This window comes from Phyllostomus discolor, chromosome 1 (genome assembly GCF_004126475.2).
Source record: "Phyllostomus discolor isolate MPI-MPIP mPhyDis1 chromosome 1, mPhyDis1.pri.v3, whole genome shotgun sequence".
Classification (NCBI taxonomy): Eukaryota; Metazoa; Chordata; class Mammalia; order Chiroptera; family Phyllostomidae; genus Phyllostomus; species Phyllostomus discolor.
The window spans coordinates 15472639-15487728 of NC_040903.2; the positions used below are offsets into that span (position 1 = coordinate 15472639).

At 38.5% G+C, this 15090-nt stretch overlaps 1 protein-coding gene across 5 annotated transcripts in view; it reads left to right on the plus strand.

Moving 5' to 3' along the window:
• The window catches only part of TBC1D19 (TBC1 domain family member 19), a 111453-nt gene that overhangs the window by 60385 nt on the left and 35978 nt on the right, over positions 1–15090 (plus strand). For all 5 annotated transcript variants that reach the window (XM_036019574.1, XM_028507523.2, XM_028507522.2 and 2 more), the window contains 4 exons: positions 754–792; positions 2301–2413; positions 6751–6825; positions 10589–10651. In XM_036019574.1, the coding sequence (XP_035875467.1) occupies positions 754–792; positions 2301–2413; positions 6751–6825; positions 10589–10651 (290 nt within the window). The remainder of the gene's footprint in view (positions 1–753; positions 793–2300; positions 2414–6750; positions 6826–10588; positions 10652–15090) is intronic.

Here is a 15090-nt window from a genome sequence, read left to right on the forward strand (position 1 = left end):
AATGTAATATTAAGGCTTTTAAAATTAGATTTGCTTTATTGGTAGATTAGAGTAGAAGTGGGACTTTGCAAATGAAGCTGTCAACTTGGTATTTTAATTGGGGTGTAACTGACATGCAATGTTGTATAAGTTTCAGGTGCACAGCCTACTGACCCAGTATTAGGGTACCCTGCAGCCTGACCGCTGCACCCTTCACCGCACATTCCTACAGTCTTCCTCCTTGAGATAGGAGCTTTCGAGATTTACTCTCTTAGCAGCTTTCAAACGTGCAATACAGTGGTAACCACAGTCACCATGCTTTACATGACATGCCCGGGATTTATTTATTTTATAACTGGAAATTTTTACCCTTCGACTCCCTTCACCCGTTTTGCACCCCCCACCTCTACCCTGACATCTACTAGTCATCCAAAGCTTTGCCTTTTTTTTTTTTTTTTAGGAAAAAAAAGATGAATGGGCAGAAAGATTTTTGTGTTTTGAGAAGATACTCTTTTATTTTAACAAAGGAAAATTAGTTTGTCAGTTATTTTCTTCTGACTAAATGTACTTAACTTTTTAAATCTGTACAAACTTTAAACAACTTAGAAAAAGGATTTTATGCATATAAATACAAATATTGTAGTTTTGTATAGAGCCATTCAGCTTAAAATGTAATTAAAATGTATCAATATCAGAAAAATTATACCCATTAATATTCTAAATGTGGCTGTCATATTTATGTTTAATAATTTTATTTTCTTTGATCCTTTCTAGAACTTTTTGAAAATGAGCATGTACGTATTGGGCAGAAAGGTAAGCTTTTGATTATATTTATCATAATTTCTGAAAACGAGGCAGCCCTAAGTAAATGTCTGTGTTGTATGCCCCCAGCTGAAATGTAATCTTTGAAAACCTCAAACCTAAGAAGGGAGTAATATTTAACTACATAAATACTTCAATGGGAATCTTTCAGGAGAGGGGAAATGCATCATTCCGCTCATCAGTGAATGTTAGATAAAGAGGCACACAGATGGTTCACTAAAAGGAAATAAATGCAGACACACATTCTTCAAGGACGTTAGCTTAATCCATGCAGCAGTAGAATTTAATTTTAAAATCAGAGAGGCAGGTTCTCTCTCCGATGCGCCCACACACTTCTCATTAGTGTTAATGGAAATATGCTCCGGCCTGAGGAGAAAATGTAACCGTCGCGCTGTTCGTAATGGAAGACTTAATAACTGAAGCGGCTCCTAGTGTTCTGGGAGGTAATTATTCCCCGTCTTCAGGAGACCTTTTCTTTGTTTTTGTAAATGCTGTTTCATCTCTGGAATGGGAAGTACAAATAAGTCAGTGTCAGAATGAACCTTCTGTGGCAATTATATTGTCATATTCTAAACTCCCTGATACACTTTTTCAGTCATACGTAGTTTAAAAACTTCATTTGTATGGTTTGGTATCTTTGTTAAACACAGTTGCAAATTAGCATGTTTTCTTTTTAAAATGTCATATCTCTTTGTTTGGCTTGGTTTTATCATTTTCACTTAGTATAAGATTTTTCCCTTTGCTTTTAAGACGAAAGTATGAGAAAACAGTGCTGTTAGACAAATGTCAGCAGTTGTCTTGTATGTCTGTTTTTGTTTGTTTGTTTGTTTGTTTGTTTTTGGAAGAAGGGGCTTTATTTCCAGACTTAACTGGTATTTTCATCGAAGAAAACAAAAGCAAAAATGAGAGCCAAAGTATAATATATTGATTTTGTGAACCTGACTGCTTATGAATAAGTTTTGGCCTTCTTAAAATGTTAGCCGATCTTTTTTGTTTTCTTTTAAAAATCCCTGTTTTCTGTTTTTGGCAGATTAACTAAAAAGTCATCTTAGGGATTTCACATCTTACATCTTTTATAATTCTTAGCCAAATAAACATTTCAAACACCATAGTAGTTCCAACGTTCTACAACATTCATGACTTACTAGAACATGCACAAGAAAGTTAGGGTTTCTGTAGATATGACTTCACTTGATCATGGAATCCAGACATTATTACGTACGTGCAGCCCCGGTTTCAGGTCCACGCACCTGCGGTTGAAGCGGAGCTGTCGCCAGGTCAGCAGCCCCCACTGTCACCAGGCCGCACCTCGCAGGGCAGGCTTGTCAGTAGGGCCCCTCAAAATGCAGAGCGTGAAAGGAGGCTGTCATGGCAGAAGAAAATACATTAGATAGAAAGACAGAATGTTAGCTTCCCCAAGGCCTTTTATTAATTAAAGGCTCCAGTGTTACTCCTTAAATTGTGATGTTTCTAATGAGATGTTAACATACTGTTGTCAGTTCTTGCAGAACAAGACAGTGCGGCCGCTCAGCAGTACGTCCGGCAGGGCAGCCCCACGGCCCTGAGAGCGGAGCTGTGGGCCCTCATTTTGAACATCTCCAGCCAGCCCGAGGTGAGACGAAAACAGGATTAGCCAGAGTTGACCTGTTGGTATTTCTTTTTCAAAGACAAATTATTTAAAATGGAAATACTTTGGGGTTTTAGTCTAATATTTACTCTCTTTTTTGTTTTTAAAATCACTACAGTTTTGAGTCGAAAACAAGATTAACATAATTCAATCACCATGCTTAACATGGAAGTTTTGTTATGAATAGCTAGTGTGAACTTCTATACAACAAGAAAACGATAAGCAAAATTTTAAGAAATGGAGTCTGCCGATTTAGATCGTGAAGGCGTGTGGTAGCAATGGGATGTTAGAATTGGGAGAAATAAGGGCGGGTGGCTCAGTGTAAGCAAATGAGCACTGTGTCACTGCACTGGCTTTTCATCTGTAATCCCCACCTGCGGACGTGTGCAGTGATTTGAGAGAGGGAGAGACGTCAGTGTGAGGAGGGAGCGTGGATCTGGTTGCCTCCCATACACGCCCCCACCAGGGATCAAACCCACAGACTTTTGGGGTATGGGACGATGCTCCAACCAACTGAGCAACCTGGCCAGGGCTGCAGTTACTTTTGAAATGTGTACTATTTTTTCAGTTCTAAAAGTTGACAGACTATGTGGGAATATTATTTAAGTATAAGAAGATTTTATTTTAGGAAACATAATGAATATGAAGAGAAATCACCAACAAAAGGGTAATAGATTTGATAAAGAAAAATTACAGAAGACATTGTTTTGAAGTATTTTCAGTGGGGACTTTTTTCTTGTAAGTCATCTATTTAAATATTTTAATAAATGCAAACTAATGGTTCCCTAGCCCAGTGGTTAAAAGTGTGGGTGTTAGAATTATATAGTTCTGGTTTCAACTCCTAGCTCTCCTGCTTACTTGAAATATGTAACTGAGTGAGTTACTTAATTTTTTTTCAAACCTCAATTTACCCATACTTAAATCTAAGTAATACTATTTATACCGCAGGGTGGTTAGGAGAATTAAATGAAATAATGCTTTTGAGTCTTTTAACATACTGCCTGACATTAATGGTAGTAATAATAATAATTACATATTGCATGTAATTATGTTACAAATTAATTATAATCTATAATCAGTTTTTAAGAAGTCAAACATTATCATTATAAAAACTACACATCTAACCTTTATAAGTTATGCATGCACACATGCGCGTGTGTGTTTTAAATCTACCTCTGTGAACAGCACTGCCAAAAATAACCTGCTGCTTTTTTAAAAGAATAAAGCTTGTGATTCATTTCATAGTTGTTTTAGACCAAATGATATATTGTCAGTTTTGTGTGGTGATGCTTAGAAGTAACAGTTCACAAAATAGGTTTGAGTGTTGTTGGGCAGTTTTTGTAAATGCATCAGCTCTTGTAGAAGTGGTTATAGCTCTCATCCTGATCTCCTTGGGTAGATGACCTGCCCCTTCCTAGATCAGGGGTGAGGTTGCAGCGGAATTAACTACTGCCGTTTCAAAACAACTTTCCAGAAATGTCACCTTAGAATAAAAGTAATAATCCTAGATAAAGATTGTTTATATAATGATATAAGCACTTTTTTACACTTGCATCCTGGGAGTTAATAGTCATCTTAATTTACTTAATGCAGAATGACAAGTCTGAAAATAGAAATTCATATTTTCAGAAAAGTGATAGTGATTTTGTTGAATAAAACAATTTCCATCACTTACACTTATTTTTGGCTGTAATAGTGTGACCTCAGTGAACTATATAGCAATTCCAAAATAACTGTAGGTGGAATTAGGTGAGGGGGAGAATACTTCTTATCAAGAATACTAAATCAGAATTTTTTGTTCATTTACTTTTAAATCACTTAAAATGAGCTGCACATACAAGTGCAGTCATAGTTGAGGTGTCAAAGAGATAAATGGAATATTTTACACCCATAAAACTATTTTTTAAAATTTTACCTCAATAAAAAGACTTTAGATCTAATGCTTTAAGTTCCTGGTAGTTAATTTATTTAGTACTTTCACTAAAACATTATCTAACTTTGATTTTTTTCTCCTATGTATGTGTCGATATATGTACATTTAGTAATTATTATTCTTCATATTTTAAAATATTTTGCTTAATTTAAGCTTGGTAATTCAAAAGAAGACAGAAGAATTTTTATACTTTTCTAGGCTACTTGCTTAGTGATGAAATAGCCAAGACTAGTGTTAACATTTAAGATTTTCTTTAGTGATTCCTTTATGAGATTCTTCATTTTACCTGGGTCCACAACAATACCTGACCTTGATTTTGCCAATTACCTCACCTGATCTTCAGAGTGCCTGGTTTTGACCTTCCTTCTTCTCAGCCATACTGAAAGACCTCACCTCCTCCTGCCAAGAGAAAACAGAAGTCATCATAAGAAACTAATTCAAATTCCTCCCGCCAGACCTGTAAACTAATTACATCAACACTTGTTCTTGCTTTCTCTACTTTTACAGCTAAACTTTCAAAAGAAAAGTCTGTGATGGATGCTCTTACTTCCTTAATCCCATTAATTACTCACTCTATCATAGTCTGGCAAACGCCCCCTCTGACTGGAGCAGCCCGAGCCAAGGCAGCTATGCAATAGATACCCAGACGACCCTGTGCAACAACTCTTGCTTGTTTGAGGAACTGTCTTCAGGAAGAGTCACACATATTGGTGTGCGCTAGTGGAGCCAAGCAGTTTCTGGATTTGGGAGAAATCAGGGCTAAAGCACCTGAGACATGAATGGAAGGATTTGGAGGAACACAAGGGTCAGCTAAAGCAATGAGATGATATTTCCATCTCTCTTTAACACAACTGCTACCCACTGGATTCATTTTCTTTAACCTTTATTTTGAGGGCCCTAACCTGATGCTTGACTGGACTATATTCTCAAGACCCTCCTCTCTCTTTCCTTCCCTTCCTCCTTCCACTTTTTTCATTTCTTCCCTTTTTCTTTCTGTCTTCCCTCTCTTCTTTATATTTCTTATTCTCGATTAGATTAAGCAGCTGAATTTTATCACTGTAGAAAATTAATCAGATTTTACAGGATTATGGGACCATATTCTAATACAAAAAACTGATATCTTTCATATGCTATATGACTACTTTTACTACGAGGGATAATTATGTTTAAGCTTTTTATTTTATAATAATTTGTGGATAAAACAACAATGGATATATATCTACAATGGGATATGGGATATATGAGATATATCTACAATGGAATACTATTCAGCTATAAAAAAGGAGAAAATTTTACCCTTTGCAACAGCATGGAGGGACCTGGAGAACATTACGCTAAGTGAAATAAGCCAGTCAGAGAAAGAAGTAGCATATGATTTCCCTCATATGTGGAATCTAATGAACAAACTGAACTAACAAGCAAAATAGAGACAGACTCATAGATAGAGAGCAGGGTGACAGCTGTGAGGGCAGTGTTTAGGGGGAGGGATCTAGGGAGAAGGACTATGGGCACGGACGACAGGGTGGGGGACGATGGATATAAGGGGGATAGATGTAATAGAAAAAATAAAATGCTCGAGTCTTTTTTTTTAAGATTTTATTTATTTATTTTTAGAGAGGGAAGGGAGAGAGAGAGAGAGAGAGAGGGAGAGAGGGAGAAACATCAATGTGTGGTTGCTGGGGTCATGGCCTGCAACCCAGGTATGTACCCTGACTGGGAATCGAACCTGGGACACTTTGGTCCCCAGCCCGTGCTCAATCCACTGAGCTACGCCAGCCAGGGCTTCGAGTCTTTAAAAATGTCAAAATAAAGTTAGCTGTGTATTTGTTTCTTGATTAAAAATCATGTTTAAAGAAAAAAAAGAAAGGCAGTAGAATAGTCCTTCTGTCTTTGGCATGGGTTCTAGGGCCTGGTTTCCTGGAATCAGACCTTACTACCTTGTGGCCTGGAACAGCAACTTACTTTTTTCTCTGGGACTCAGTTTCTCAAATGTAAATGGGAATAATAGTCACTGAACCATTGTATGTTGTTGGTATGGAATTAAATGAGTTAACCCATGTATATCAGGTAAATCAGTTCCTGGCACCTAGTTATTACTGAATAATTATTGCATTTGCTATGAAAGTTAAATTATAGTTAATCAAATTAACAAACATTGATTGAATACCCATCAGGAGCCAGATCTTATCCTGAGTAACAGGATTGGGTATAATTTATTGAGCATCTAGTGTTGGCCAGGCATAGAAAATGTAGTTTTGAATATAACGAAGTCCCTATCCTCTTAGTGTTTATAATACTGTTAGTGATTCTTATTCAGTAAAGTTTGAGCTGACTCTGACTTGATAAATGTGATTGACCTTTAATTTTTTTGTTTTACTTTTTACTCCAGGATATCTTATACTATGAGCAGCTTAAGACCAACGTGATACAACATGACCTTTTGGTGGACAGTCTAATTTATAAAGTAAGTAAAAGTTCTCGTAGTTTTTTCATCTCAACATTATTATCATTAAAATATTTTTGAGAGTGTGTAACATGCAGGGCCTGCACTGTGTATGATGATATGTATCAACCTTGAAAAATAAGTGTAAGTGATCATTATGCTTACCCAGGTGAGGTTGACCTTCGGGTTCCGCAGGCTCCACCAGTGCTGTCCCCTTTCCCTTTGAAACTGTCCTCATGACTCTTTCTAGGTGCTCCCAGTGTTTGATCAAGAGAACGAGAAGCATTTCTTGTCCTTATAAATTCAAGTTGACCCCACAAACTAACAAAGTGGCTAAAGAAATATCAGACTATAATATTTTTTCTTATTTATCTCATTCTTTAGGATCTACTTGTTTGTTCTCTGGTATTAAAGTCATTTTTGTTTTTAGTTTAATTTCTAGACACATTGGCTAAGCACGTCTCGAGTGTCATGACAGGGATACATTGAGTTTTTGACTTTAGGTATCTGATATGAAGTTAAGATGTAGGTGCCGTAAGCATGGTATAGGATATCAGTGATTCAGGATTAATAATTAGGCTATTTAAAACGCTTGGATTTTAAATTTAGAATTTGTATGGTAGAGGAGGAGGGTATGGTATTCCAAGTCTCAGAAACGGGGAAGAGAAGGTCATGCGTTGAGGACCTGAAGACGTGTCTGGGAGACATGACGACAGCTGGCGTGTGACGGCCGCTCCCTGTGCGCCATGCAGTGTGCCAGCTCTACACAGGGTGCCATTTGACCCTGACCGCTGCCCTAAGAGTAGCAGATACCAGCATTTAGGCTATAAATGATAAATGTATTTTTTCCTGGGAGAAAAACTTGCATTCTACAAAATCATGCATTAAGTATAATAGAGCTTATAGGAAGAATAGGGTGGGGTAGCTTTTGCAATTTGTAATCAGCACTAACAAAGACAATAATTGGTAGCTTGGGAGATGAATTGGTTAGCTCAGGCAGGCTGTTCCTGCAGAAGCGGTTAAAATGTACAAAAATACTAAAGTAGAAGTGCTAAAATAATGCAGATGGAGGTGGTCGGCTGTGCTCCTGAGGCTGCTGCTAAGGCGGGCAGGGGAGGAGACGTGCAGGGCTGGGGCGCGCCTTTCTGGAGAGGGGCGCCCCGTGCAGTCATTCATTCTGAATTTTCTTAAATGCAGTTAGGGCAAGCGTGTTCGTGCAGCAGCCGAGCTGAAGGCTCTTTCCGTTCCTGGTTGTAATTCCTGCTGTTTTGGCTCTCCTTTTTAAAGAAAAATTGCATATGAACTGATACAATCCCACCTGATACTGACATCATTCCCTTGCTCACTGGCCTTATGTTGACATGTGTTGTAACAACAGAGGAAGTACTGTTATTTTAGCATTTTACACATGAGGGAACTGAGGTAAAGAAAGATTAAAGATATTTGTTTAAATTTACATATTAAGCAGCAAGTCAAGATTTGAATCTAGACAGTGATTTCTCAACCGCACTTTTAACAACTGTGCTGTACAGAAAGCAAAGATTAAGAGAGTTAAGAGGATATAGTCTCTTTTTTTGTTGTTTTAAAAACTTGTAAATTTAGTTTTTAGAGAGAGGAGAAGGATAGGAGAAAGAGAGGGAGAGAAACATCAATTGGTTGGCTCTCACATGCCACTAGACAGGGGGCTGGCCCACAACCCAGGCCTGTGCCCTGACTGGGAGTTGAACCAAGGACCTTTTGGTTTGTAAGACAGCACTCAGCCCACTGAGCCACACCAGTCAGTGCAAGAAGAGCATATGGGCTTCTGGTGAAAAGTTTTGACTCTCACAGGGTTTCACGTAGATTTGGATCATTGGTACAACTATCAGCTTTGCAGTCGTGGTTGTGCTCAGGCCGTTATGTGAGCCACAGCATGACAGAGCTTTTGGCTCGAAGACCTGCAGCTCCTTTCCTATTCAGATGAGGGAAGATGCACCAGAGAAACTCAGAAAACCACGGAGCGCTAGCGTGAGAGCTCTCCTTACTGCCAGTACGCATTTCAGTTTGAATCAGTAAAGAAAATCTGCTGTGAGGAAGAGGTGAGCAGTTTGTGTCTGCCGAATTAAATATAAGCTTTGATAGAGTCAATCCAGACTGCCCACAACATGAGTTTTTTAGGAAGAAATCTGTCTCTGATTGTTCCTAATTCATGTTAGTTGAGCTCTGCGGGTCTTGTTGAAACAACCCCAAACGTTATTAAAGTCAGTCCTTCAGGGAATGAACATTTTAAAAAATTATTTGAAGTTTCATTACAGCTCCCTTTGGCAAAGACTCATTTTTAATTTAACTGAAAAAAAAAAGTCAGTTATTTCAGTAGTTAAAGGAATAAATGGAACAGGCAATATTAAATATAGAATATCACCAAACGTCCCCTAAGCTAAATTATTAAATGGTTTTCTCTGGACTATAAATTTTGAAAGATTTTATTTATTTATTTTTAGAGAGGGAAGGGAGGGAGAAAGAGAGAGAGAGAGAAACATCAAAGTGCGGTTGCTGGGGGTCATGGCCTGCAACCCAGGCATGTGCCCTGACTGGGAATCGACCCACGACACTTTGGTTCGCAGCCCGAGCTCAATCCACTGAGCTACACCAGCCAGGGCTATTTTTAAAGATTTTATTTATTTATCATTTTTAGAGAGAGGGAAAGGGAGGGAGAGAAACATCAGTATGTGGTTGCTTCTCACATGCCCCACACCAAGGACCTGGCCCACAACCCAGGCATGTGCCTTGGGAATTGAGTCAGTGACCCTTTGGTTTGTAGGCCAGTACTCAATCCACTGAGCCACACCAGCCAGGGCCCTTTTATTACCCCCTAAAGGTAACTAATTTTTCTCTAATATAAAAATTAAATACCAAAGAAAGGATTTTGTTGGATAGGGGTAAGCTTGGAGATAAACAAACCATTCTAATAGGCAAAAGTTTTGGTCCCCAAGAACCAGTTGTCACCCTCTCAGAGGCAGTGTCATCCCCGTTGAGAATGCGTGGTCTCCACCTCTGCCCATGTTGTTTCTGGCGTAGAAAACTCTCCCCTTCCTTTTCTCTGAATCTGTGTCTAAGTTTTGCCAGACGTAACACACATTCAAGTATCTCCAGCGTCATCCAATTTTACCTTCTCCTTTTTTGCTGCTTTGCCTAACAGCACAGTTGAATTTTGTAGACTGAGCAATATTAGCAGAGTTTTCTTCAATATTTCTTTGGAATCGTTCCCATATTTCTACTCTGTATATTTTTTTGCTGATGTGATTGCACTTCTTAAAGATAAACATTGTCTCATTTTTTGTTTGGAAATAAGTGATGACTTGTAAGTGAATAACTACAAAGTCATGGGAGATGTTTGATGTTCCGAGGGTATGGCAACAAGGTGGACCTGTGTAGTAGAAGAGGAGGCTGGAACAGTAATTTGGAGCCAGGTTGTTATGGTTGTTTCTGGATGTTATGATTACATCTGCTTTTTCAGTTTTAAGATACCTAAGTATTAGGTTAAAAGCAGAAGAAATTGAAATAAATACTAAGGTATTACTAATGAAACCTAAAAAAGTGCCAACGATTTGATGTAAAATAATGTGTCACATACTGTATTAGTCAAGTAAATTTAGAGCAGTGATTAAAATATAATTGAGAATTTTATAACTATAATAAATTAGTGAAACTAGTTTAGTATTCTTTCTAGGAATCGCATTTGTGTGTTAGTAGTATAGACATATTTATATAGGTTCTTTTCAGTAGTCTCTACTTTTAATTATAGGATGTGAAGTTGACAGCAAGCAATGATGATTATTACTTTGTCTTTGAAGATTATTTATATCAGGTAAGTTAAAAAATTAACGTATATAATGTTCTTGTTTTAAGTGCTCTGGCTCACAATGCTTTGGCAAGTCATTCTCACATTATGAACTGAATCCTCCTGAAATGCAAGCCACGTTTATTTTTTCTCAAATTAAATCGGCTAAGTTTGGGGTAAGGTTAACTTCTGTTCTTGTATGCGACTGGGGTGCAGAACAGGAGCTCCCAAATGAGAGTTCGGACCGTCCCTTCCGGTCATGTCCGCTACAGCAGGAGATGTGCAGGCACAGATTTCCAACTGGGTGTAGAGTTCGTGTTTAAGCCATAGCAAGGTGTTTAGAGAACACACTTTACATAGTAGTTTTCTGTTTAAGGTGTTACATAGATGATTAAACGATTTGGTATTTGCTGGATGTCATGATTGCCCTTAGACTGTTTCACACCCTGATCCTGTGGATGTTGGGTACTCACTGAGGTCTTTTTGTTGTCTACTGAAATAAAAATATCTTGTCATAAAGAGAACATATACATACAGAATTGCCTGGATGATTTTTTAAAGATATACTTTGATTTTGTGTGATGTCAATATAAATGTCACGGAGAGAATATCTAGGTGCCACTTAGCATTTTTACTGGATTAGATGTAAATAAGCTCATCCGGATTATCGGGTTTCTGCCTGGCAGTAGTTCTGGGGGTACGCGTCTATTTAAGAAAGAAGACAGTTGAATAAGAATCTCTCAAGAAGGCTTAATTAATCATACATTTCAATAACTGAAGTCCAAAGACTTTACAAAATTTATCTATAAATTAAAATTTGAAAGTACCCTAGAAACATTTGAAGAGAATTTCAACAATTTCAAATATGTAATTAATTTTTTTTTACTTTAAAAAATAGTAAAGATGTAAAATCCCATTCTTTTATATAAATTTAGTTTATTAAAAGTTAGAAAAAAGAACACTAAGCCACTTAAGTTTTAATTGAAATAGTTTTAATTTAAAGCAATTGAATATATATTTTTAATAACCTGATTGATTTGTTTTTCTAGGAAACAATCTGGATGATTTGGTTTCTGTTGGGTTTTAATCACTGGAGGTCTTAGAAAATAATATCATTATTTTGCAATAGTTTAATATCTAGAAGCAGATGTGCTCTGAAAATGGAGATAAAATTGTTTCAGAAATAAAAAAAAACAAATAAACTTTGGGAAGTACAAAAATCTAAGTTTATTTACTTACGTAGCTAATACATAGCTGGGTGCCAACTTGTCTCTGAGAAAAAAACTTATTCACATATGTGTGCATGTGTGTGCATGTGTGCGTAAGACAAACAAAGCCTTTTTGTCATTAATTACAGACTTTCCTTTGGCTGAGCGGCCTAGCGGTGTAGCTGCTCTGTGGGGAGAGGGCTGGTGATAATGGGGGTGCTCCGTGTTTCTGGCCATGTTCTGGGTCTGACCCAGTTGTTAGTTTGTGACTAGGCTGCACAACTAGATGACGTGCGGCAGTGCCGTGCCCACACACAGCTGAGGAAAACACAGCAGTCCCTCTTTAAGGAAAAGCTGGGCCTGTGTTTGCTCCTGAACGAGTCGTGGTAGTTACCTAAATTTTATAGGCAGCAACACTGAATATTATAGAAGTTGTGTTTTGAATAATGGGTCAACTTTTTATCATTCCAAAATTTAGCTAGTTTTTATTTTGCGTGAAATTCTTAAAAAAAAAACTTGGGGGTGTTGAAAGTCTTAAATTATGTGAGAGTTTTAAAATATGTTCAAACAGAAGACTCCCCCTACTCCATGGAAGAAAGCTGGGTAGTGTGAGTATCATTTTCAGGTTCCAGTATTTAATGTCATCATGACAAACTACCACCTAACTTGTCCAAATTTCGTAAAATATTCACGGGGAAGAATTCCGATACAGTGAAGGGAAAGCATGGGGATTCACTCTTTCTGGTGTGTGATAAGTTCTGTATCGTACACTTGGCTTAGGTGGTGTGTGCTTAGCAGGGGTACTGACGCATTAGAGCGTGCCGTAGTTATAGTTAGTTTAGTGCCATTGAGTGGAGTCGAAGAAAGACCCAGATGCAATCGCATATCTTTTATTCATGTATCCGTTTAGTCAAATTAGTTTCTGTTTTGATAAAGGCACTGTAGTAGGTGCTGCATAAGATGATGTTATTAAGCTCACATTTCAGTGGAAATGAGGGGAAATGCAAATGCATAGTTATAATTTGATAATTGTCCTGATGGCTCTGTAATTTGTAATGTTCCACACAAATATAGTTACAGGAGAAATAAATTCTGGAAGTGGTGCAGTTTAGTGGGGGCTTCAGAATAGAAATGTTGTAAGAAATGTCTGGTTCTTGAAGGCAGGGAATTAGGAGGAGAATGGGAAAAACGAAAACCATGCATGAGCCATGTGTGTGCTGTGACAGGTGGAGAGATTAGCTCAGCATGGCAGTGCCTGCTAAGTGGTTCAGGTTAGCGTCACTGTGCCCTTGATGGAGAGCAAGGTCTGTGTGGATAAACCAGAGAGAACGAATGTGAAAGACTTACCAATCACATGGTCTATCATTAGATCACTTCCACGTAAGTGCATGTTCAACGGCCTGGCCCCTCTCCCACTTTCTACTAGTGATTACTAGGCAAAACCTTAACCTTGCTTAAGTACAACTCTGCACTAATTCTGTGGCCGTAGCATGTATTTGCAAGTGGCTGGAGAAAAACATGCAGCCATAATAATTATAGCTTTACTTTAAATTCATGACCACAAACCTCAAGAGTTCTTAGTTCTGCCCAGCAATTCTGCATTTCCTAGTCCAGTTTCATTCATTCCCCTAGATGACTTCTAGCACCTCCTCTTTCCTCAAACCGTTGTCTTTTCTCTCTCAGCTTATGACTTTGAGTCCTGTTTCTGAAAAATAAACCAATAAATAAATCTCTGCATAGGGACCCCTCACACTTGCACCACGACGTGCGCCCCAGCTCGACGCATGTGCACCGTACACTCAGCTTTCCCCGTTACCACAGATGAACTGCCCTTGCTTTCATTTGTGATGGAGCCAGTCCCTGCATTTGGCCCTCATCTGCCCTGGGAACTCAAAGGCAGTGCAAGCATAGTCTTTCCACTGTCAGTTTCTTCATTGCTTGGATTACTCCTGTCAGTCTACAGGTATGCTCTTACTCCTCTCATCTGAAAGTCAAAGCTAAGTAAAATGAAACAAAAATTGTTCTTGGTCCTATATTGGATATAGTATGTCCTTTCCAGCCACTGCCCCACCCTGTTTCCTTATTCAGCAAAACTCTTTAAAAATCATAGATATTCTTTCCGATCCCATCCTCTTATTCTCTCTTAAAGCAGACTTTTTTTTTTTTTTTTGGCTCAACTGCTCTGACAAAGGTCCTGAGTGACCTCAAACTGCAGAATCCAGTGGGCCGTTCCCACTTCTCATCTGACTTGATCTATTTGGTCCTTCTCTCTGCTTGATTCCCCTTGATTTCTTCGCTCAGCTTCGAGGACATCACGGTTTCTGGTTTCCTTCTTATTCACAATCACCTTCGCCACTTTCTCCTCGCTTCTCTCTCTTGCCTTGGAGCACCCCAAGGACAAGTCCTTGGACCTTTGCTGTTTTTCGTGTTCTTGCCCTTAGTGATCTCACCTATTCTCATGGCTCTAGATACCATTTATGCACTGACAATTCTTACTTCTCTATCTCTTTTTGGACCTCTCCCTTCAACTCCAGGCTTACCTGTCTGCTCCCAGGGAGCTGTCCTTGTGCGAAAAATCTTATCACACTGAGCTCATTTCCTGACCACTCTCAGGTCCCTAATTAATATAGCAGACTTCTGCCTATATGTACATGTGGTGTATGCGTGCCTTATCCCTCCTGTCTGCATTATCTTTCCCCGTAGCATGTAACACCACATGACATGCAATATATATTTTGGTTGTTTTTCCTGAATCCCTTCATAAAAACAATCACTATGAAGATGGGGACTTGGGTTTTCTGTTGTTGTTGTTGTTGTTGTTGTTGTTTACAGCCATATTTTAAGTTCCTAGAAGAGTGGATGCCACATACTGAGAGTTCAATACATACTTGTTGGAAGGAAGGAGCTATCAAAGGTAGAACCAGGAGGATTTTGGTGACTGGATAAATACACAAGCTGAGAGAGACTGAAGAATCCAGAATGAATGGTTTTTCAGGCTTCGGGTAGGTCCAAGCATGGTGTTACTGGGAGTTAAGATTAGAAACAGGAAGGTTGTATAGGTTGGAGGTTAGGAGGACAGAAAAGGGAAAGATTTTACAAGTGTATTTTTCTTGATAAGAATGTCCTAAGAGCTCTGATTGGCGTGGCTCAGTGGGTTGGGTGTCATCTCACAAACTGAAGGGTTGTTGGTTCGATTCCCACTCAGAAAGGTTCTACCTTTACATTGTATTTAGAATTTGACCACTTCCCCCAACGTTT